Source organism: Bufo gargarizans, chromosome 2, assembly GCF_014858855.1.
Source record: "Bufo gargarizans isolate SCDJY-AF-19 chromosome 2, ASM1485885v1, whole genome shotgun sequence".
In the NCBI taxonomy this organism is placed as follows: domain Eukaryota; kingdom Metazoa; phylum Chordata; class Amphibia; order Anura; family Bufonidae; genus Bufo; species Bufo gargarizans.
Genome location: NC_058081.1, coordinates 152,124,677 through 152,149,764, shown reverse-complemented (window position 1 = coordinate 152,149,764; position 25,088 = coordinate 152,124,677). Strand labels below are relative to the sequence as shown.

At 44.6% G+C, this 25,088-nt stretch overlaps 1 protein-coding gene across 3 annotated transcripts in view; it reads left to right on the top strand.

Annotated features, from left to right (window-relative positions):
- TRPM7 (transient receptor potential cation channel subfamily M member 7) overlaps positions 1 to 2,391 on the top strand; it is a 123,654-nt gene extending 121,263 nt beyond the window's left edge. For all 3 annotated transcript variants that reach the window (XM_044279602.1, XM_044279601.1, XM_044279603.1), the window contains one exon: positions 1,311 to 2,391. In XM_044279602.1, coding sequence (XP_044135537.1) covers positions 1,311 to 1,435 — 125 coding nt within the window. In that variant the 3' untranslated portion in view covers positions 1,436 to 2,391. The remainder of the gene's footprint in view (positions 1 to 1,310) is intronic.
- The last annotated feature ends 22,697 nt before the right edge of the window (positions 2,392 to 25,088 follow it).

Below are 25,088 nucleotides of genomic sequence, written 5' to 3'. Positions count from 1 at the left end.
AGAATAATGGAGTGAAAAAGTCGCAAATTTTCACGCAATCACTTAAACTGCACAAAAATTTGACTTTTTCCTGCTCTGCGCTATGCTCCCCAGTTTTCTGAAAGTGGGCGTGTTTTCTGAAAGTGGGCGTGTTTTCTAATGTAAATTAATCTCTAGACAGATTTACTATTGCAACTATTTAAAAAGTCACAAAAAATTAGCAATTTCACTCTAGTGAGGACCATGCTTATCATACGAGACTTTTTAATAGAACATGCAACTTTTTCGTAAAGATGTGCGACTTTTGTAAAGCTGCTTACTGACGGATAAACTGCTACCGTCAAACCACATTTATTAGTCTTAAAGGGCCGATCATAAATCTGACTTGGCTAAAACGGACTTTAGCCATATGTGAAAGTGGAGTGAGCTGTCAGTCATGATAAATCTGGCCCATTGCCTCTGGATGCCTTTAGTTTTTCATGCAAGCCCCATTCACTTCTATGGAGTCAGGGCTGCGTGAAAGCCTTCAGTGCCTGTTGTATGTCCTCCACCATTGGACAGCTAATAGACTACATGGACACTAAGTCTCATCTCTATCCCCAAACTTCATGCAGGTACATACTGCTGATACCAGCAGAAGATGGAACAGGCAGGGAGGAAGGGGTGTCCTCTGTGCCTGCCAGATTTCGGCAAAGCTGCTTGTTTCTGCATCTGCCAGGCCTATCTAAAAGGGACATTTTCATACATGCGTTTTATTTTTCATATTTTTTGAGGTGTAGCGTCCTTTAGTTTCATAGCAGCAGCATTTCAAAGGGTAAAATCTGAAAAGAGAATGTAAATTTAAATTAGTATCGCATGTTAAATTCTGTGCAGACTTTTCGTCAGTGTTTAGATGAGATTTGTTCAAATCTAGTCAGGTTTTCTGCTACTGAAATGTGCTGATGAGTACTGCCTGCAAATCTGGATGGAAAGTCCACAGCGTATCCATTACACGGGAAATCACCCTTAGGAACGTTACCAGAATTTTGTGAAGTATCCTCCTGTAGTATTTTTTATTTTTTTTTACTTCAAGTTGCTATAAGTTCTGAGGTGCTGAGCTTTCATGGTTCATGAATGTTGGCCAGTTTGGCCAGCAGGTCAGACTGCTGCTGCCCTTCCTGTTATAAGGCACTCATGGATCCGGTCCCTATCTAGTCTTGTATCTATTGTCATAGCATTATCCTGGGAACGTCAATACATAGAAATGTATTTTAAACTAATGACTATGTTGATTCACATTAGCGGTGCTGCTGATCCCTACAGTGCTAACTCTGTCCCCTTTTTCTTGAAAGACTTGAAGAGGAATGACTACACACCCGACAAAGTGATATTCCCTCAGGATGAACCTCCAGAATCCTCAACAGATCCTGATGGTTCCACCAAAGAGTCAAAAACTTCTATCCGTTTAATGCTGTAGCTGAAATCCCAGATATGGTGGATAGTTCTCACACCCTCAGAATGAGTTGTATTGCACATGTGTGCATGCTGCTAGGAGTCATGATTTTATTTTATTTTTTGTTTTTTTAACTTTACAGAGTGGATGACCTTATGTGAAAGGCCCTAACTTGAGCCTAAGCCTGAGTTTTAGCAGTCTGTGTGTCCAGGTTTTGGGTAAACTATGCCTTGTGTAAAAACTGAGAAGTACTTTCTTCCACATGGGTTTTCCAGATGTAGCACCTGTCTGTAGATACATCACAGGGCAATGTGCTGGTAACTTACATGAAATGGTGACTTGAGTTTTAACTGTGTATAGTGGCTATATTTTATATATTACAATTTTACCAGTTTAGTAAAGCCATGATCAGCAGATACGTATCGTATTCTAGAACAAACGGGAAAGTGTCCCTTCAAGTTGCCTTGTAAAGATAAGTGCTTTTCTAGTATATCATGTCTGCTTCAGAAGTTATCTTCCAAAGACCTCAAACTGTACAACCTGTATATCAAATGAGAATGTACAAAATCTCTTAATTTTTCAATGTATTTAAATGTCTGTGAAAGATCTTTATTGTTATGTGGTACCTGTTTTAATGAATTCCTCAAGTGGTTGTAAATTATGAGACAATTATGTGCAATGCAACAAGGCCAATGAATTGTAATCTAATTATTCCCGATGTTGAGAGTTTGTCAAGAGACTTTTTTTTTTCTTTCTTTTTTGTTTAAAGGTACTATATATGCAGGTTTTAACTAAAGGACGAATAATTAAGTTCTATACATTTTTACTCTGTATTGTATCTTATAGATACAATACTTCTGAAGGCACGAACAAATTAGCTGTTAAAATTGTTTTATGTTGCTGGGGAAAATGAAATATACTGTATACATTTTATATATCATTTAAATCTTTTAAAAAATCTAAAATAAATTTATTCTTCACACAAATGTGTTTTTCTCATTTGCCGCAACATTCCTTTGGATTTCTTAACCTTTTCATAAGAAGGATGTATGAAAGACATCATGGCTTTATTCAATATACTTGTTATGGCAAGCATGTAGAGCTTAGAACATGGTTTCCTCTTAAAGCCCAAACTCTTAGCTTTCATGTGATATGTGGACACAAAGCTTTAGGTACAGTATTTGGGACCAGATGCATTTGAACTTGGGAAAACACGGTGAAAAGGTTTACTTTCTGGTATGTGTAACAAAGGAGAAATCTGCAAATGACATCAGGTGGAAAGATTCTTGCATGATACCGGTCATCTGTACAGCCTTCAGTGACCAAAGGGTGGAAATGATTGGATGGTCTTAGTGCCTATACAATAAAGAGTGGATATGTCCTCTAATGTTGTCATATTTATGGTTTTTCTCTAGTAAAAGAATGAGAAGAGCTGATCTCATAAGCACGTCTTGTCACCCCCTATGTCTTCTCAAACCATTGATTTGGTGAGGTTTACCAGCATCTTCATCAGACATTTTTTGATCTTATGATTTTGTGAAGATGTGTGCATGCAGACTGTGCTGTGCTAATGTTTTTGGTATGTGTGGAAAAATGCTGGAAAGTAAGAATGCTTTTAGAAAAATGTTAATAGTTTATTTGTTAGTGTTTCAAAACGCATACTCATCAATAAAAAGTAAAAACATCACTATCCTAAATATGCAATATTATGGGGTGAGACTCCATCGATCATGCTATAACACATGGCAGTCTACCACATAACACATGACCGACACCCCTGGGTGTATAAGAGATAGGGCAGATCAATACTTACATCCTACCTAGGATGAAGTTCTAGGTGGAGTCCTCCGAATAAATGTGTGTCACAGAATGTAATCCTTTAAGTCCCTCCTACAGTGTGCAGCACGCATGTCTCTGAGATCACTCAGGAATGTGGTCTTATCTGCACAATGGGGGATGGGTACTACATTACAAGGCACAAGCGTTGCAGCGCTTCTTATACACCTGCCTAATGTTTCGCACAGTATTGTAAAAGGTTTACACGGAAATAATATTTATTTAGACTATAATAGTTAACCTGTGCTTACACTAGCATCTAGGTTCTTCACTAGGGTTCTATTACTTTTGAGGGCAAGAACAGCACAGCATGTAAAAGTTTTCTTGCTGTCAAAAGTACCTTTTGTGCTTAGTTTCGATCAGTCATAGCTTCTATTTATGAAGTTAGAGCAGTCTTGAGAAATAACAAGTTTCACTCTTTTATGGTTCAGATCCAGATTGGATTGGGTACAGAAACAAAACCTGAAGTAAAGTTGTCAGCTTTCTTGAAAAGTCACAAACTCTTTGCGGTTCCCTGAAAATCTGTCAGTCATTTTATGTTCTATGGTGTAAGGGGGCAACAACAGCTGTTCCTTGGGTTTGTATATTTTCCTGCAGTTTCACTTCTCCCACAAGGTCTTGGACTATTTGGCCCAAACCTTGCATTTGATCGCCTACCATCTAGAGCCAATGCAAATCAGCCAGTTATTATGTAACCTACCCTTGCATTCAAAAGTGATTCGTAGTCAGAGTTTACGCAGGCCACAATTGTTGGTAGACTCTAAGGGCTTCAATATGTTTTCACCAGAGCCTGCTGCATGGCAGGATGGACTTGGTTGCTATAAGGCCAGATGTCATTATTCAGTTTAGCAAAAATGGTCTGTGTGAAGGCTTCAAGAGCAATCGCAGGTGATCTGACTTGAACTCACAGCATCATAGTGAATTATGATGCAGTGAGTTCCTGCCTGACTGACTGCTGTACAGTACTCACAGCATTATGTGAATACAGGGACAGTATACCTGTGCTATAGGCTGTTGCACGTTTGAGTTAGATGACCCTTGGTTGGTCCAGGATATGTGGCTATCACTGAGGCAGTTTTTCCCAGACCTCATGCAGCCATCTGACACCAACCTTTAAAGGGGGTTGTCCAGGGTATATTAGTTATGCCATATCCTTAGGATAGGCCACCCATAGCTGATTGGCAGGGATGTGGTGTGTCGTACCGCTCGCTGATCAGCTATCGATGGGCTATCCCAAGGATAGGCCATCACTTAAAAACCCTCTACAAAGGCATGTATGCCTTTTTTCCCTAATGCCTCCACAACGGCACTTATAGGAGGGATGTCCCCGCCCCGGACAGGAAGCAATGACGTAGAAGCAGAAGATTTAAGAGCCTCCTCCCCCTTACCTAGTCAGTCGTTGTTTCCTGTCCGGCGGACGTACGTGGAAGCCGCTCCTGCAGTTCAGGAGAAACTCTCTTTTCCGCCCAGCCTCACCTCTGTTCCTTCCCCACTCTTATGTGGGAGGGCTGGAGCAGGGAACGGGTCCTCGGGGACGCATGTCCTACCTTCCTGTTCCTGGGAGTAAGTCCTGCTTGCAGGCGTCCCTGGGCGCATGCGCAATAGTTTCCGAGAACTATCGCGGGATCTGACGTCAGCGGGTGAGATTCTCCTTGGGCAAGAGAATCTCGTGAGAAGGCGGAGCGGAATTTAAAAGTTCCCCTCAAGCAGCACAGCGTCCCCGTGCTACACTTTACCATGCTGGGCCCTTGAGACATGGACACTGCAAGAAAGCCCATGGATCCCTCTGCCCTCAGCCCGGTAGGCCTCCTCCCAGAGGAGAGATATGCTTAAAACTGTTATGTTATTCTGTACTATACCTTATATTGTACACTTGGTGCCTGCTGCTTTCCACCACCGGTGAAGGGTCTGGCCTCTCAGATTTATTTATTTTTTGCTGGTCTCTAAATGTGCTCCCCATTGCGTTTCTATGTTGATCTTAGGCCAGAGAGACTGCGACCCTGAAACTGCCTGGTGGAGATCTGGCACCAAAAAAATTTGCCATTTGTCGCAAAGCACTCTCCTTCAAATAAAAAAAAAAACATCGGTGCCCCAAGTGCACAGAAAAAATTGTCTCAGTGGTATCTCCATCCCTTCTCAAATCTATGAGGTCAATAATTAAAGAAGTTGTTAATGCGGCAGTAGACCTAAGAATACCGTCATCCCCAAGACCATCCACCTCTCAAAGATCTCTAGCCTCTGACGCCGGATTTGAGTTGGATGAAGGGGAAGTCTTTTCCAGGTCAGACTCCTCCTCTTTTGAAGACGACTCTGGTAAACCCCTCTTTCAGCCGGAAGAGACAGATGGGCTCTTGAAAATCATCAGAGCAACTATGAACATTGAGGAGGTGAAGGAGAATCATTCGGTACAAGACCAGATGTACCAAGGGTTAGGGGAAAGGAAGAAAACCTTCCCCATTCACAATAATGTCAAGTCGCTTATTGCTAGGGAGTGGAAAGATCCAGAAAAAAGGGTTGCTATATCAGGCGCCTTTAAATGCAAATACCCCTTTGATGATGCTGACTCAAGCCTGTGGGGAAAAAACCCAAAGCTAGATACACCAGTACCCCGGATCTCAAAAAGAACCTTGCTACCTTTTGAGGATACTGGCCTTCTCAGGGACCCCATGGAAAAAAAGTGCAAAAGCCTTTTAAACAAATCATGGGAGACTAACACAGCTATGCTGCGGCCAAGTATAGCTTCTACCTGTACTGCAAGAACACTCTGTCTGGCTGAACCAGCTAGAAAATCACCTGGCGGCTGGTACCCCGCGTAAGGAAATCCCGGCTTCCCTACCAGCTCTCAAGAAAGCGTCTAATTTTCTTGCAGATGCATCTGCGGACTTGGTGAAACTCTCTGCCAGGTCAGCAGCCTTATCAAATGCCACAAGAGGAGCTGTCTAGCTCTGCACCTGGTCAGGGGACGCGAGCTCAAAGAACCGCCTATGCTCCATCCCGCGTGAAGGCGATAGATTATTTGGTACCACTTTAGACGATATTCTGGACAAAGCTGCGGACAAAAAGAAGGGCTTCCCTATGGAGAACCGCTATTTTTTCATCAGAGGCGTGCCTTTCAAAATCAAAAAGCCCAAAGGGGATCCTAAGAAAAAAGAGAATTCAAAGAGATGGCAGCCCTCCAGAAGTAAAGGTAGAGGGTTTCTCTTTAACCCCGAAAATGCTTCATCCTCAAAACTATGACGCCAGACGTCAAGTGGGGGGCAGACTGTGACGGTATCATCCGTGTCACCGTCTAGTATTCCCTTCTTCCCTTGAAATAGCACAGCCAAATAATCCACAGAGCAATAAATCGCTATTATCGCTGGTATCGCCAAATAAGTCCATACATGAGCCCAAGCTAAATGCTGAAAATACTTTACTGGAAGGCAACACAGGTATTCAGAACTACACTTTATTTTATGCCCTGCTCCCATGCAAGGGAGACGCTCACAACAAATATACATTAACCAATAACACAAAGATTACAACCTCATAGAATCCTCCCCTCTGCCTGTGATATAATCATGGTACACCATGGTTAACATAATCATCACAGGCAGGAGAATACACAGTGTCCTCTGAAATACAACTCTGTTGTCTCCAGGACAATTATCTCTCAGGACAGAGGGCAATCGCCAATGCACACAGCGAGACAATATACCTCACAGACCTCACTACTCAACTTATACAATGTCCCACCCTTTATAATACACATAGACATATAACATCCAAACATGGCACGAATTAGACCAGTAGTTAAAAGTTAGTAAAAGTCTCTTGGACTTGGCTGTACTCATGGCTTTTCTGTCCAAAACCGGTTCTACAGTCTTTTGTCCTGGAGACAATTGAGAAGTGATCCACTTATCTCCCAAGGACAGAGGCAAGACTCCATTAGCCACATGGTAGCAAAAGACCGCAAAATACATGAACCCACATAGCTATGCAGCTATTGCACAAAACCGGTGCATTCAACATGGGACCGTAATCGCATGGTAAGAGGCTGGCAAGTAGTCCTCTCCAAGCACTCGTGGCAACCTCCAAAGAGGGGAGTTTGTCACACAGACTAATCCACTTTGCTGCCGTCTGGGAAAATACGGGAGCATCTACCTGGGTGGTAGACACCTTAAGTCAAGGCCTAAGGTTAGATTTCCTTTCTGTACCAACAGATCGTTTCATGATCAACAATCAAACCTAGAGTCAGAAATTATGTCTCTGATTCAGAAAAGAGTAATTCGTCAGGTTCCTGCGGAAGAACAGGCAAAGGGTTTTACTCCCCTGTCGTCTTAATCCAGAAACCCAACAAGACCTATCGACTAATTATAAACTTAAAAGGCCTAAACAAGTTTATCGTTTACAAGCACTTCAAGATGGAGTTAGAGATCCGCCATAAATGTCCTCCCTCAAGACTGCTTCATGGCGACCATGGACCTTCAGGACGCCTATTACCACGTCCCGATTGTTATGACCTATCAAAAGTATTTAAGAATTGCTGTGTTTATAAAAAAAAACGGCTCTGTCACTTTCAATTCACAGTCCTCCCCTTCGGGCTCTCCTCAGCCCCAATGGTATTTTCAAAGATCATGGCAGAGGTAATCAAAGCCCTTCACCTAAGAGGCATTCAAATTATACCTTACCTAGATGTCTTTCTGGTAGTTGCTTCCTGTGCAGAGACCCTTCTGTCCCACCTAGCAGACGTTCATGATTTTTTTTACCACCCTAGGGTGGATCATAAATAAAAAAAAATCTGACTTAAATCTGGGGCAAAGGAAGACCTTTTTAGGGGTAACATTAGATTCCCATCAATTAATGTCCTTTCTTCCACAGAACAAACAGTTTGAGCTCCAGTAAAAAAGTCTCACTATTCTGCAGTCAAAAATCTACAACGGTAAGAAACCTCATTACCATTCTAGGTATCCTTACGTCAACTATCCAGTCAGTAAGGTGGGCCCAATACCACACAAGACCACTTCAGGCGTTCCTCCTATCTTCCTGGGATGGCACCTCCTTGGCCCTGGAAAAGCGCGTGATGATTCCGAAGTTGGTAAAAATATCTCATGTGGTGGAGAATCAGAAAACGCCTTCAGACGGGAGTTTCCTGGAGACAAGGAGATCAAATGATCATAACCACAGATGCCAGCAGCATCGGCTGAGGAGGTCACTCAGACGGAAGAGTGGTCCAAGGCACTTGGGGAACAGATCTGCTACAAGCTTCCTCCAACTTAAGGGAACTCTCAGTGGTATACAACGTCATGGTCGCTCTCTTTACGCCTAAATCACCAAAAACTATAAAAGTCTTCTCAGACAATACTACTATGGTCGCCTATTTAAACAAACAGGGAGGAACCAGGAGTCGCTCCCTAGCAGCTGTAAGTGACGAGATCTTCTCCTGGGCAGAGATCAACCTAATTTCCCTTACAGCCTTACGTACCAGAGGAGAAGAAAATTCTTTGGCCGACTTCCTCAGTCGTCAGACTCTGAAGGAAGGAGAGTGGTCCCTAAATCCGCAAATATTTCATCAGTTGTGTCTCAAGTGGGGGACTTCAAAAATAGATCTGTTTGCGACAAAGTCCAACAAACAGACCAAACAGTTCTGTTCCCTCTCCCAAAGGGACCAGCCACTATGGATAGATGCCCTATCCTGACCATGGCCAAACTGTCTTCTTTACACCTTTCCTTCCTTCAGCCTAATATCAAAGACTCTGATAAAGGTGCAGGAGAAGATCCTGGTTCCCCTTGCTACTTCATCTTTCTTCAGGGGAATCCTGGATTCTCCCATCCGTACCAGATCTCCTTCATCAAGGCCCATTAAATCACCCAAACGTCAAAAACTTAAACTTGACTGCCTGGAGACTGAGCGCAGCACCTTAAAAAATAAGGGACTCTTGGATTCTGTTATCTCCACTCTCATGCTCAGCCAAAAACCCATAACATCCAGAATTTATCTGCGGACCTGGAAAGCTTTTAAAAAAATTCACGGGCGACGTCATTTTGCCAGACATTCCTCAAATTCTGCAGTTCCTTCAAGCTGGACTTGACAAGGGCCTCAGACCAGCAAACCTTAGAGTGCAGGTATCAGCCCCAAGTGCGTTTTTGGATGTCAAGTTGTCAGAGTCCTCTTTAGTAAAGCGTTTTCTTAAAGGTGAGGTGAGAAAGACCCCTGTAGCCCGTCCTACTGTTACTCCCTTAGTGCTGTCTGTCTTAATGTCTCCTTCATTTGAACCAATAGAAGAAATATCCTTGAGACTTCACATTGAAGACAGTGTTCCTTACGGCCATTACAACTGCTAGAAGAGTTGGGGCGATCCAAGCTTTTTCATATAAACCTCCTTATCTATCGATCCTCGATGACCGCATAATTCTGAAACATTGCCCAGCCTTCCTACCTAAGGTAGTGTCTAAATTTCACTGCGAACAAGAAGTTTCGCTGCCCTCGTTCTGTCCTTCACCAACTTCGGAAAAAGATAAGAAATATCACAACTTGGATGTAAGAAGGGTTGTAATCTGCTACCTCAACAGAACCTCATCCTTCAGGCACTCGGACCAACTGTTCCTACAGTACCAAGGGCCCAACAAAGGTCACGGGGATAGCAAACCTATGATATCCAGATGGATAAAAAATTTGATCAAGCTAGCTTACCTGCAGAAAGACCTCCAGCTCCCGGTGGGGCTAAGGGCTCACTCCACCAGAGCAGTATCATCCTCATGGGCTGAGGCGGCATCAGTATCATTAGAACAGATATGTAGAGCCACAACTTGGGCCAATCCTATGACATTTTTCAACCACTATAGACTGGACATCCTTAAAAACCAGGACTTATCATTTGGGCGCAGGGTACTTTCTGCTGCTGTCCCTCCCTGATCTTATTACTCTGTTAATCCTTCTATAAGTGCCGTTGTGGAGACATTAGGGAAAATAAATATTTACTCTTACCGGTAATTGGTTTTTCCAATAGCCTTCACAACGGCACTGGGATTCCCTCCCTGATATATTGTTACATGGATCGAAGTTCTGCTAAGATTTATTGTTTTCTTTCTAATGATGTAATTGTCCTTGGTTATTAATACATTTTATTTTTTGGCATCACTTCCGTGTCCTCTCTTATTGACTGACTAGGTAAGGGGAGGAGGCTCTTAAATCTTCTGCTTCTACGTCGTTGGGGACATCCCTCCTATAAGTGCCGTTGTGGAGGCTATCGGAAAAACCAATTACCGGTAAGAGTAATTATTTCTTTCAGGGGCAATGGAGTCGTCAGATATCCGGATCAGAAACAAAACAAGTACAAGAGGGATAAATAGAGGCAAATCTAATAAATCCGGAAGTCTGATTTTCAGCAATCGGCCAAAAAAGGGTAAAGAAGTGCTCAGGATCAAAACCAAGTAAAAATGACAGGATACCCAAGGAGTAAACTAGCACAGGTTCAAAGTTCAATAATTCGCAAATAATCCTGGAAAAGCTGTGTTTATCGCACAACCACACTGAGCAGCCATGCATAAGTATTGGCCTACATTGTACCCCCAGTATAATTAATAGCCCACTTTGTTCCCAGCAGTATAAGTAATGCCCCCCCCAGTGCCCTCAGTATATATAATTTACCCAGTTTTTTCCCTCAGTATTAATAGGGGGTAAATATACCAGGCACCATTCATATGTATGTTTGTAGCAAAAACAAGGTGAAATTCTGGGTATTTTTTAGGTATATAATTAGGATATAGGGGGTAGTCTAATATTTATGGTGGTGTCACACACAGTTTTTATTTTTAAGTCTGTTGGAAGGGAATGAGACATCGAAAGGAATGACAACTGTTAGGTCCTTTTCTGACTTTGGGTCAAAACCTGCATAGAAACTGCCACAAAAAAACTGTGTGTAGTGCTGCAGCTATCGACTATTTTTGTAATCAAGTATTCTATCGATTAATCGAGTACTCTAATAACAAAAAACTAATTAAAATAACGTGCTCCACAGCTCCTCCATATTCCTCTCTGCGCTGCACTGTTGTCCTGAAGTCACACAGCGTCTGGTCATAATGAGTGCTTACGTGCACTATGTCCTGACGATGTGTCAGGGCTGAAGGTGCGGGCCGGCGGGTGACCACAGAGCGGTGAGAAATAGCAAGTGCTTTACTCCTGCTCTGTGGTCACATGACACAAATGAATCCTCGATGCAAAAAATTTGCATAGAGGATTTTTTTGTGTCAAATTACTCGATTCAATCAAGTAATCGTTTTAGCCCTAGCTCTGTGTGAAAGCAGTTAGCATCTAAAAACAGGGCTCTTTATTCAAAATTTGCATGCAGTGGTGGTCGAGCAAATGCACTGCTTATTAGGGGTAGACTGGGAACTTAGTGTCCCCCTTGTCGTCGGCCCACTGGTAAATGTCCCTGTAGGTTCTATGGCCAGTCCTCCCCTGCTGATCCTTTCAAGGTCCTTTGGACAGAGCACAGCTACGGTAGCTTAGCACTATACTGGTCTATCAGTGCCATTGATGCTGGATGGCGGTGATGGAGTGAGGTGATAATTGTCAATGTAGGATAAACTCTAGGAGCTATACTGGAAATGTCTATGAGTCTGTAATATTGTATGAAACTTCATGAAACCGCTTTTGTACTACAGAAAAAAAAAAAAAAAAACATGGAAACATAATTAAAGTGTATGGCGGAGTTTACCTAGGTGGATTTCTTTGCTTTCTTTCACATGAAGATGAATGATTTCTTCAATCAGATCTTTCATCTAGAGGGACTTCCATAAAAGCAGCTGAATAGGCAGCTCCCCAGGTACTCTGATATATCCGGTTTCTGCCTAGTCTCTTGGTCATGTAATATTGTAGTGATCAGTTTCACTTGCTGCTGAAATAACTGCATTTCTTGCTCATATCATTGGGGGACATGGGATCGTGGGTATAGCTGCTGCTGCCACTAGGAGGCGACACTAAGCTAAAAAAAAGTGTTAGCTCCTCCTCTGCCGGCTATACCGCCTCCAGCCTGGAGAGAGCATATCAGTTGTTAGCTTAGTGTTGTAGCAGGCAGACCTCCCTGATTGCAGGGCGGCTTCCTTTTGTTATTTTAATTTTTTTTTTCCTTTTAGGTTTGGGAGACAGTCACCTAGCCTCTCTGTCTACTCGGGGAGCAAGACGGGTGTCGGTTCCCTCACCCCTCGACCTCCCCACAGAAGAAAAGCTGGACCAGGGCAGCCTTGCTCCCCTTTTTCCCACCAGCCAAAGGGTCACCTGGATCCTCCCGCCATACCAGACTCCTGCCACTTCGGGTGCCAGCTGCTGAAGAGGTGACCCTGCTGGTCCACTAAGGGAGGGTGAAGAGAATGAAGAGGATGAAGATGAGGTGAGTACTCGGGAAAGGGTGAGTATTTTACCCTCCCTTTCTCTCTCTGGGTCTCGTCCACTCTTCTGGACCACAGGGGAGTGCTCCCCCCTTCATCCTCCCACTTCTCACAGTATCACCCAGCTTTCCTGGAAACAGAAGGCATCTGCTTCAGATTGACCTTTCTGTGTTCCTGTAGCCACGGGGAAGCACTTAAAGTATAACTGTCGTATTATTTATTTTTCAAATTTTCACTGTGTATTCAATTACCCCTTAATTCCACATTTTTGTTCCCTGTACTGCCTACTTCTACCTGTGCTTAAAATAGGGTTGCTAGGCATGGTCCGTCTATCTGTTGAAGGTCGTCGGAGGAAGCAGAAGCAGGCTGCGTGCAAGGTCAGATTACTGACAGCCAGGGACTGTAAGTAAATGATTAAAGCCAGGTCCTCCCCAGCAGCTGATAACAGTGCCTGGGCTGTGTGCACTTCTCCCTGTCCCTGCGCTTGGCAGACGCTCCCTCACTCAGCAGAGCTGGAGAAGGCAGAGTTGAACCAGCGCACAACAGGGAAGGGAGATCTGCCATCTGCTCAGTGTATAAATAAAAGCAACATGTAGTAAGAGGATCCCTTTGTGCTGCAGGAGATTAACCCTTTAGGGGGAGGGCTCTGGTTACTGACCCTTTTGGGGGGCTATTGTTACTGGCTAGTGAGGGCAGGCGGGATTAGCCTCAGGGTGAGGGCAGTGGCGGCCATCCTAACTGAATAGTGAAATTGCAGTTTTATGCAGACTGGTTGCTAAGGGCTGAATCTTATTAAATATGGGGTAAGTCAGTCTAATAGTAACTGATTCTGGAATATCATGTTATTAGTAACTACATATATGAAAATTGAAATTAGGGTCTAAATGTGACAGTTATCTTTTAAAGAGACCCCTGGCGCCACCGTTAGGCAGGCCGGCCACCTTGCTTTCTCAGGCCCCGACTTCCTTTCGGGCCTACCCACGATTCGGGTCAAGCCCGCTCCAGGCGTGCCCCCCAGGGGCTCCCCGCGGCCGTTCCCGAAGTGCATCACGGTTGCGGGTGGCTAATTTAGGTTGCGGCTTCTAGGGAAATTTAAGCCATAATGTGCCGCCCACCTCTATGATGCAGGGGGCGGGACTAGGCTTCCCGCCGCGGCTCCGTGGGAGGATGCTTTGCTTCCCTGCGCTGGTTCAGGCTGCCTCAACACTTCTACTGGGACACAGGACCTGCAATCCCCTACAAACTGGTATGACAGTTTCACTCCCCTCCAGCCTTGAGTCCAGTATAGAAGTTGGTTAGCAACCATGTCCGAACCCACTAGCTACCCTCGCATGCCACCAGATACCACTACTTATGCATGCACTAAATGCAAAATTGAGTTCCCTCTCGGCCAGCCAGATTCCGTATGCTCCGCATGGTGTGCGCCCAGATAGTTTGTACCCCCCGAGCCTACGCAACCGCATGACCACCCTGACCGGGTGGAACCGGACTGGGCCACTGTCTTTTCCCGGGCAGTGGAGGACCTATCAAAAATATCCCAATCCACCCTCTCTCTCATGGGTTGTTTGGTTGTTGAATCCCCACCTGCGCAGTACGCACCCTCCTCGCATTAGCGGCCCAGAGCAGGACATCATTCCTCCTCTGACGCTTCAGCATCTCCACCCCCATCTGGGTCATGCTTTGACGCATCCTCCCTCCCAGGGGAAGTTCTGTCCGATGGGGAGATTGGGGACTCTGACTCTGATATGGATCCGGAACAGTCTTCTAAGATTGCTTCAATGGTGGATAGCCTAGTTACTGCGGTCGGTGAGACCTTCCAGGTGCAGGATGACTCGCCCTCCACGAGCCACCAGAGGGTGTCTTTCCTCCGCTCCAGACAATCTCCTAAAGCCTTTCCTTTACATGATGACTTTTCAGTGGTCATTGCAAAGGTGTGGGACCGTCCAGATGGTCGCTTTACCACATCCAAGCGACTTGATCTGCTGTATCCTTTTCCGGCGGATTGTATGGCTAAGTGTTCCTCTCCTCCTAAGGTGGATCCTCCGGTCGCACGTCTTGCCAAACATACAGCCATTCCTGTGGCCGATGGCTCATAGATCACCGTATAGAGTCTTTTGCTAAGTCTGCTTTCGCAACAAGTGGCTCAGCACTTCGGCCCATTTTTGGCTCCGCCTGGGTGGCTAAGGCGGTCTCAGAATGGGCACTCCAGTTAAATCAGGACTTGGCGGCGGACCTCCCTCTGACTGAGCTCCAATCTTTGGCCCTGCAAATCTCACAGGCGGGGAAGTATCTCTGTGAGGCTTCCTTGGACGCTGGTGCTCTAGTTGCCTGCTCATTGGCTCTCACTGTAGCCTTACTTTGCAAACTGTGGCTTAAGGTTTGGGCAGCGGATTCATTGTCAAAGCGCTCCCTGGCAGGCCTCCCTTTTTCCGGCTCCCGATTATTCGGTGCCCAATTAGATGAAATTATCTCCGAGGCTACAGGTGGTAAAAGTACCCACCTCCCGCAGGGCAGATCCAAGCACATGTTTCGCGCTAAGCCCTCAAATGCTCGGGTTCACTCCTTTCACCGCTTTTCGATTACACATCTGGCAGCGGGAGCCCCTCCCAGGTTCCCCACGCAAGACCAGCGGAAGATGCCTTTCTTTCGGCCTCAACCAGCCTGGCGCCCACGAGCACAGCCCGCTCGTCCCTCGCCCAGCAAGCAGTCCACTGCATGAAGAAGCGCCCCACCCTTGTGGGCGGGGGGTCGGCTCCTCCTGTCTCAGGACATTTTGCGGGCCCACATTTCAGATGCATGGACGCTCAAAGTTGTAACCTCAGGTTTCAAGATTGAGTTTGCTTCTCCAGAACGATTCTTTCTGTCCCAGCCACATAGAGATTCGGATTGGTCCGTCCTCGCTCACGAGTGATCTCCCCGAACCCTGGAGGAATACTTCACAGGCTTTTATCCAAACCTGTTTGTCGTCCCCAAGAAAGAAGGATCTGTTCGACTGGTTCTGGACCTCAAGCTGCTGAACCGGTTCCTCCAGGTTCAACACTTCAGAATGGAGTCACTTCACTCCGTTGTTGCTTCACTGGATCGGGGAGAATTATTCTCTTCAATAGACATCCGGGACACATACTTACGCGTCCCCATTGTTCCAGTGCTTCCTCTGCTTTGTGGTAGGGCCCCACCACTACCAGTTCGTCTCCCTTCCTTTCGGCTTGGCACCTTCACCGCGAGTCTTCACAAAAGTGCTCGCTCCTCCCCTGGCCCTTTTTCGTACTAGGGGTATCACCCTGATTCCCTATCTGGATGACATCCTAGTCAAAGCGGCGACCTTCTGTCAGAATGAGGACAGTCTACGTATCACACTCGATACCCTGATACGCTTTGGCTGGCTGGTAAACTTTCAGAAGTCTTCCCTACGTCCCACCTTCCTTGGTATGGCACTCGACATAGACGCAGCGTTAGTTTGCCTCCCTCTGGACAAGCTGCTAGCCCTTCTACGGTTGGTCTGTTTTCTCCTCCGGTGCAGGTTCCCATCAATTCGATTTTGCATGCGGGTCTTGGGTGCAGTGGTTGCTTCCTTGGAAGCAGTTCCGTTTGCACAATTTCACACCCATTCCCTTCAACTAGCAATTTTATCATCTTGGGACAAGTCACCGGACTACTTGGACCATCCCATCTTCCTTTTCCCAAAGGTGAGTGCGGCACTCAGGTGGTGGCTCTCGGCCCCAACCTTGGAGGTAGGAAAGTCCTTTCTCCCGGTCTCCTGGACGGTCATTACCACTGATGCCAGTCTTCAGGGTTGGGGTGGAGTCTTCCCGCCCCAGACAGTCTAAGGCGTGTGGCCTTAGTTGGAGTCCAAACTTCCCATCAACATCCTGGAACTCCAGGCCATTCATTTATCGCTTCTCCATTGGACCCCTCTCCTGAGGGACCAGCCGATTCAGATCCAGTCAGACAACTCCACGGCGGTGGCTTACCTCAACCACCAAGGGGGAACCCGCAGTCAGGCGGTGATGGAGGAGTCGGCCAAAATTCTACAGTGGGCGGAGAATCGGCGGTCTACATTCCGGAAATGGAAAATTGGACGGCAGATTTCCTCAATCGGACGACCTGGATTTGGGTCTTGCTCTTAGTTCCTTAAAGGAACAAGTATCGGTATAAATTTTTTCCTAGCGTTCGCTAGCCGAAAAGGCCCCGGTTAAGACCTTTCTACAACAGGTGGCTCACACTGTCCCTCCGTATTGCCCCCTCTCTTGGGACTTGAACCTTGTCCTTGGTTTCCTCCAATCTGCTCCTTTTGAACCTCTAGATGCTGTGTCCCTCCGTATTCTTTCCTGAAAGGTTGAGTTCCTGGTGACAATCACATCTATCAGGCATGTTTTGGAATTGGCAGTGCTTTCTTGTAAGGTCCCCTTTCTTGTTTTCCACCAAGATAAGGCAGTGGTCCGCCCAGTACCTTCTTTTCAGCCGAAGGTAGTCTCTGCCTTCCACGTCAACAAAGACATTGTTCTCCCTTCGTTCTGCCCCTCTACCTCACATCCTAGGGAGCGAGCTCTCCATCAGCTGGACGCGGTTTGAGCTTTGAGGATTTATTTGTCCATTTCTAGGGCGTTCCACCTTATGGACTCCCTACTCGTCGTTCCTGATGGTCCCTGCAAGGGCTTGCCAGCCTCTAAGGTGATGATTGCCGGGTGGATTCGCTCGGCAATTGCTAAGGCATACCGCTCCTGGTGCAAGGCACCGCCCCTCGGTATTACGGCCCACTCGACTAGGGTGGTGGGCGCTTCTTGGGCTCGTTTCCACAATGCTTCTGCTTCACAGCTGTGTAGGGCAGCGACTTGGTCTTCCTTGCACACGTTCACCAAGTTTTTACCAGGTGCATACCTTTGCATCAGCAGACGCCACTCTGGGCAGCAAGGTCTTGCAGGCAGCAGTGTTCTTGAGCTTGCGCGAGGATGTGGTCCATGGGCGTGTGGTTTTTCCCACCCCTTGGACTGCTTTGAAACGTTTCACGGTCCTGTCCCCCAATGACAAGCAAGAAAACAAGATTTTTGTGGACCCACCTGTAAAATCTCTTTCTCGCTTAGTTCATTGGGGGACACAGCTCCCACCCATTATTGTTCTATTTTCGCCACAGGTGATGGCGGTTAGTTTGCTGGTAGGGTCCTCAGTTCTGGGTCGGTCCTACTGACATTGGTTAAGTTATGGTTCCTTTCATGTATGTTTTTCTCCTACTCCTACTGCTTGGGCACAAACTGATATGCTCTCTCCAGGCTGAAGGTGGTATAGCCGGCAGAGGAGGAGCTAACACTTTTTTAGCCTAGTGTTGCCTCCTAGTGGCAGCAGCAGCTGTACCCACGGCCCTGTGTCCCCCAATGAGTTAAGTGAGAAAGAGATTTTACAGGTGAGTCCACAAAAATCTCGTTTTCAGGTACATGATACTGATTCTATATTCAGGTTCAGCCACATTTTTTAAAGGGGTTGGCCAGTTTCCTATATTGATGGCCTATCCTCAGGATAGGTCAATATTAGATCACATTGCAACAGTGAGGAGGTGTAACTACAGCTCATTGTCCCATTCACTTCAATGAGAAGGAGTAGACAGAGTATATTGAAGTGAATGGAACGGGGCAGTTTTAATTACACTGCTCGCTGCTGCAATGTCGACAGCGAGCAGTTAAACAGTGAAAAGGATGCAGCACTTGCCTGAGCACTTCGTTTTCTTATAATCAAATAGTTGATTAGCTGGGGTGACAGGAGTCGGACCCCGACGATTTGATATTGATGACATATCTTGAGGATAGGTCATCAATATAGGAAACCAGCCAACTCCTTTAATTGTAGTCCTTAAAGCAATAAAATAAAAATGTACCAAAACAATTAAAGATAATTAAGTCATATTTCAGAAACATGGCTACATCAGAGACCTAAACTTGTATAGTCACACAGTTATGATCTGGTTGATAAGCTACTATTATACTAATATACTTAGAGACCTAGGCAAATCATCATAATTCTAGAGTGGGTGGCTCAACCAAGGACGAGGTGGATAGATGGTTGGTTGAGCAGCCGTGTTTGTACTCTTTATTATTAGGACTTCAATAATGCATCATTTAAAAAGCAAAAATGGTGCTCAAGACCTGCATATATTATTCTATAATTTAATAGAGGTCACCATAGACGTATAATAAACCAAGTAATTTATATATATATATATATATATATATATATATATATATACAGCCAGGTCCATAAATATTGGGACATCGACACAATTGTAACATTTTTGGCTCTATACACCACCACAGTGGATTTGAAATTAAACGAACAAGATGTGCTTTAACTGCAGACTGTCAGCTTTAATTTGAGGGTATTTACATCCAAATCAGGTGAATGATGTAGGAATTACAACAGTTTGCATATATGCCTCCCACTTCTTAAGGGACCAAAAGTAATGGGACCATTGACTTCTCAGCTGTTCCATGGCCAGGTGTGTGTTATTCCCTCATTATCCCAATTACAATGAGCACATAAAAGTTCCAGAGTTCATTTCAAGTGTGCTATTTGCATTTGGAATTGCTGTCAACTCTCAAGATGAGATCCAAAGAGCTGTCACTATCAGTGAAGCAAGCCATCATTAGGCTGAAAAAACAAACCCATCAGAGAGATATCAAAAACATTAGGCGTGGCCAAAACAACTGTTTGGAACATTTTTAAAAAGAAGGAATGCAGTGGTGAGGTCAGCAACACCAAAAGACCCGGAAGACCATGGAAAACAACTCTGGTGGATGACTGAAGAATTATTTCCCTGGTGAAGAAAACACCCTTCACAATAGTTGGCCAGATCAAGAACACTCTTCAGGAGGTAGGTGTGTGTGTATCAAAGTCAACAATCAAGAGAAGACTTCACCAGAGTGAATACAGAGGGTTCACCACAAGATGTAAACCATTGGTGAGCCTCAAAAACAGGAAGGCCAGATTAGAGTTTGCCAAACGACATCTAAAAAAGCCTTCACAGTTCTGGAACAACATCCTATGGACAGATGAGACCAAGGTCAACTTGTACCAGAGTGATGGGAAGAGAAGGGAAGTATACCACCTTATCAGTGAAGCATGGTGGTGGTAGTGTCATAGCGTGGGCATGTATGGCTGCCAATGGAACTGGTTCTCTTGTATTTATTGATGATGTGACTGCTGACAAAAGCAGCAGGATGAATTCTGAAGTGTTTCGGGCAATATTATCTGCTCATATTCAGCCAAATGCTTCAGAACTCATTGGATGGCACTTCACAGTGCAGATGGACAATGACCCAAAGCATACTGCAAAAGCAACCAAAGAGTTTTTAAGGCAAAGAAGTAGAATGTTATGCAATGGCCGAGTCAATCACCTGACCTGAATCCGATTGAGCATGCATTTCACTTGCTGACAAAACTGAAGGGAAAATGCCCCAAGCAAAAAACTGAAGACCGTTGCAGTAGAGGCCTGGCAGAGCATCAGCCAGTTGAGGATGCACCAGCGTCTGGTGATGTCTATGCGTTCCAGACTTCAGGCTGTATTTGACTGCATAGGATTTGCAACCAAATATTAAAAAGTGAAATTTTGATTTATGATTATGTCCCATTACTTTTGGTCCCTTAACAAGTGGGAGGCACATGTGCAAACTGTTGTAATTCCTACACCGTTCACCTGATTTGGATGTAAATACTTTCAAATTAAGGGCTGACAGTCTGCAGTTAAAGCACATCTTGTTCGTTTCATTTCAAATCTATTGCGGTGGTGTACAGAGCGAAAAATGTTAGAATTGTGTCGATGTCCCAATATTTATGGACCTGACTGTATATGAAAAGAAAAGTAAAATAAAAATAAATCATTAATACATAGCAAAAATAAAGCTGCTAAAAACAATAAATTGGAGGTGTGAACTAATGTCCATGGGGTAGTATTTAAAGGGTAACTGTTTTATTTGCTAGTTTATTAGAGTTAGGCATGTATACCTGAGTTAGACTGTCAATGACTGTCAAAAGATCTGTAATTACCTTATAACAGCTTTCATTAATGTCTCTCAGTAATCCAATCTGAACGGCTGGCAGGGAGTTGCTGGCTTCAGCAAGTGTGTATGGGAAGTGAGGGAAAGCAATTTTGGCCTCAGAGAACTGGCAGAGGAGCCATCTTGAGAACATCATCATATTGTAAATGTTTAGGGTACTTTCACACTTGCATTGCTGGATTTCGGCAGGCAGTTCTGTCGCCGGAACTGCCTGCCGAATCCGACAATCTGTATGCAAACGGAGACCATTTATTTATTTTGCATTTTTAATGGTCTGCGCACGCGCAGACCGGAAGACCGGATCCGTCAATGCGGCAATTTTAATCCGGCAATAATACATTCCAATCGAAAAAAATGCTGGATCCGGCATTCCGGCAAGTGTTCAGGATTTTTGGCCGGAGAGAAAAATGCAGCATGCTGTGTTTTTTTTTTTCTCCGTCCAAATACCGTAAAAGGACTGAACTGAAGACAACATGATGCATCCTCAACTGACATCCTAGGATGGAACTCCATACCGGAAAACTTTGACACAAGTGTGAAAGTACCCTTAAACAGCCATAACTAAGGGAAAAACTCAAGGAAAACAGTGGTATGTGAAGAAACTAAAGATTGTTTTATGCATAATGCTGCTGCAGCAGTAACATGCTAAAATAGTTTTTTTGTTTATGAAAACATGACAGTTACCCATTTAAGCGCGCCACAAACAAAATGCGTGCTCCTGGTCCTATTAGTTTTGTATATGCGCAGCATTCTTTTGTGGTGCTCCGGTATCCCGACAATACAGCGTATGCGTGAAATTTCAAGTTTGATTCGTACATTAAATTAGAGCGGAGGCCATCAATCAAATGTGAAGTGGTGGGAAGGGGCCGCGACAAGCTGGACTTCAAGAACTTCATTTATATACTGCATGTCGGGGAATCAAACTCTTTTTGCTGCAATTAGGTGCTTCAGAGAGCAAAGAGAGAACCAAATTTGATGAGAACATCTGTAAGGTAATGCTGGTGGTTTATGGTGCATTTTCTTATCCGACCTTTTCCCTTTAAATACTACCCCTTGGATCCTAGTTCACACCTAGGGCTCAGATTTATTGTTTTTAAAGAGGCTCTGTCAGCTTGATCAACCCTATTAAACCAGGCATACGGCCTGGTAGGCAGTATCAGCATGAGCCCTACCAATCAGTATGTCTGGTTTAATAGAGTTGCTCATGCTGACAGAGGCTATTTGAAAGAGTTTTATTTTTGTTATGTATTATAAATACAGGGAGTGCAGAATTATTAGGCAAGTTGTATTTTTGAGGATTAATTTTATTATTGAACAACAACCATGTTCTCAATGAACATAAAAAACTCATTAATATCAAAGCTGAATATTTTTGGAAGTAGTTTTTAGTTTGTTTTTAGTTTTAGCTATTTTAGGGGGATATCTGTGTGTGCAGGTGACTATTACTGTACATAATTATTAGGCAACTTAACAAAAAACAAATATATACCCATTTCAATTTTTTATTTTTACCAGTGAAACCAATATAACATCTCAACATTCACAAATATACATTTCTGACATTCAAAAGCAAAACAAAAACAAATCAGTGACCAATATAGCCACCTTTCTTTGCAAGGACACTCAAAAGCCTGCCATCCATGGATTCTGTCAGTGTTTTGATCTGTTCACCATCAACATTGCGTGCAGCAGCAACCACAGCCTCCCAGACACTGTTCAGAGAGGTGGACTGTTTTCCCTCCTTGTAAATCTCACATTTGATGATGGACCACAGGTTCTCAATGGGGTTCAGATCAGGTGAACAAGGAGGCCATGTCATTAGATTTTCTTCTTTTATACCCTTTCTTGCCAGCCACGTTGTGGAGTACTTGGACGCGTGTGATGGAGCATTGTCCTGCATTAAAATCATGTTTTTCTTACCTTGCAGACTTCTTCCTGTACCACTGCTTGAAGAAGGTGTCTTCCAGAAACTGGCAGTAGGACTGGGAGTTGAGCTTGACTCCATCCTCAACCCAAAAAGGCCCCACAAGCTCATCTTTGATGATACCAGCCCAAACCAGTACTCCACCTCCACCTTGCTGGCGTCTGAGTCGGACTGGAGCTCTCTGCCCTTTACCAATCCAGCCATCTGGCCCATCAAGACTCACTCTCATTTCATCGGTCCATAAAACCTTAGAAAAATCAGTCTTGAGATATTTCTTGGCCCAGTCTTGTGTCTCTTGTTCAGTGGTGGTCGTCTTTCAGCCTTTCTTACCTTGGCCATGTCTCTGAGTATTGCACACCTTGTGCTTTTGGGCACTCCAGTGATGTTGCAGCTCTGAAATATGGCCAAACTGGTGGCAAGTGGCATCTTGGCAGCTGCACGCTTGACTTTTCTCAGTTCATGGGCAGTTATTTTGCGCCTTGGTTTTTCCACACGCTTCTTGCGACCCTGTTGACTATTTTGAATTGTTCGATGATCACGCTTGATTGTTCGATGATCACGCTTCAGAAGCTTTGCAATTTTAAGAGTGCTGCATCCCTCTGCAAGATATCTCACTATTTTTGACTTTTCTGAGCCTGTCAAGTCCTTCTTTTGACCCATTTTGCCAAAGGAAAGGAAGTTGCATAATAATTATGCACACCTGATATAGGGTGTTGATGTCATTAGACCACACCCCTTCTCATTACAGAGATGCACATCACCTAATATGCTTAATTGGTAGTAGGCTTTCGAGCCTATACAGCTTGGAGTAAGACAACATGCATAAAGAGGATGATGTGGTCAAAATACTCATTTGCCTAATAATTCTGCACGTAGTGTATACACTCACCTAAAGAATTATTAGGAACACCATACTAATAAGGTGTTGGACCCCCTTTTGCCTTTAGAACTGCCTTAATTCTACGTGGCATTGATTCAACAAGGTGCTGATAGCATTCTGTAGAAATGTTGGCCCATATTGATAGGATAGCATCTTGCAGTTGATGGAGATTTGAGGGATGCCCATCCAGGGCACGAAGCTCCCGTTCCACCACATCCCAAAGATCCACTATTGGGTTGAGATCTGGTGACTGTGGGGGCCATTTTAGTACAGTGAACTCATTGTCATGTTCAAGTAACCAATTTGAAATGATTCGAGCTTTGTGACATGGTGCATTATCCTGCTGAAAGTAGCCCTCAGAGTATGGGTACATGGTGGTCATGAAGGGATGGACATGGTCATAAACAATGCTCAGGTAGCCCGTGGCATTTAAACAATGGCCAATTGGCACTAAGGGGCCTAAAGTGTGTCCAGAAAACATCCCCCACACCATTACACCACCACCACCAGCCTGCACAGTGGTAACAAGGCATGATGGATACATGTTCTCATTCTGTTTACGCCAACTTCGGACTCTACCATTTGAATGTCTCAACAGAAATCGAGACTCATCAGACCAGGCAACATTTTTCCAGTCTTCAACAGTCCAATTTTGGTGAGCTCGTGCAAATTGTAGCCTCTTTTTCCTATTTGTAGTGGAGATGAGTGGTACCCAGTGGGGTCTTCTGCTGTTGTAGCCCACCTTTCTTTCCCATTCTGACATTCAGTTTGGAGTTCAGGAGATTGTCTTGACCAGGACCACAACCCTACATGCATTGAAGCAACTGCCATGTGATTGGTTGACTAGATAATCGCATTAATGAGAAAAAGAACAGGTGTTCCTAATAATTCTTTAGGTGAGTGTATTTCAAAATATTTTAAATTTTTGTATATATAAATTACTTGGTTTATTATCTGTCTATGATGACCTCTAATAAATTTTAGAATATTATATGAGCACCATTTTTGTTAACCCCTTAACGACCCAGGACGAGAATGCTCGTCCTAAATCGCCGGCACTTAGCTCTAGAGGACGAGCGTTCTCGTCCTGCAGTCGTTCCTCCATCCCGCGTGCGGCAGAGATTCGGCTGTTATTGACAGCCGGATCCCTGCTGCATCCACCAGCATCGGCGATAACGCCGATGCCGGTGGATTAGCCCCTCATATGCCGCGGTCAGGGCTGACCGCGGCATATGGGAGGTTTGCGCTCCCTCACCTCATGCATTGGTCCCCGCTCTGCTGTGGCGGGGACTCGATGGTTGCCATGGCAGCCCCAAGCCAAGCATGTATGGAGGCCTAAGAGGCCCAGCCCCCAGGCTGGGTCTCCTAGGCAACTGTTAGCGTCTTACAGTGTAAAACACTAACAGCACAATACAGATGTATCGTGTTGCATTGAAACAGGGATAAGACCCTGTAATGTTGAAGTCCCAGAGTGGGACAAATAATAAAGTGAAAAAAAAAGTTTATAAAATTAAAGTTTTACAAAAAAGCTTCAAGTAAAAAAAAAAAAGCGTCCTTTTCCAAAAATAAAGTAAAAAAGAATTGTAAAAAATAGGGAAAAGACATATAGACATATTGGGTATCGTC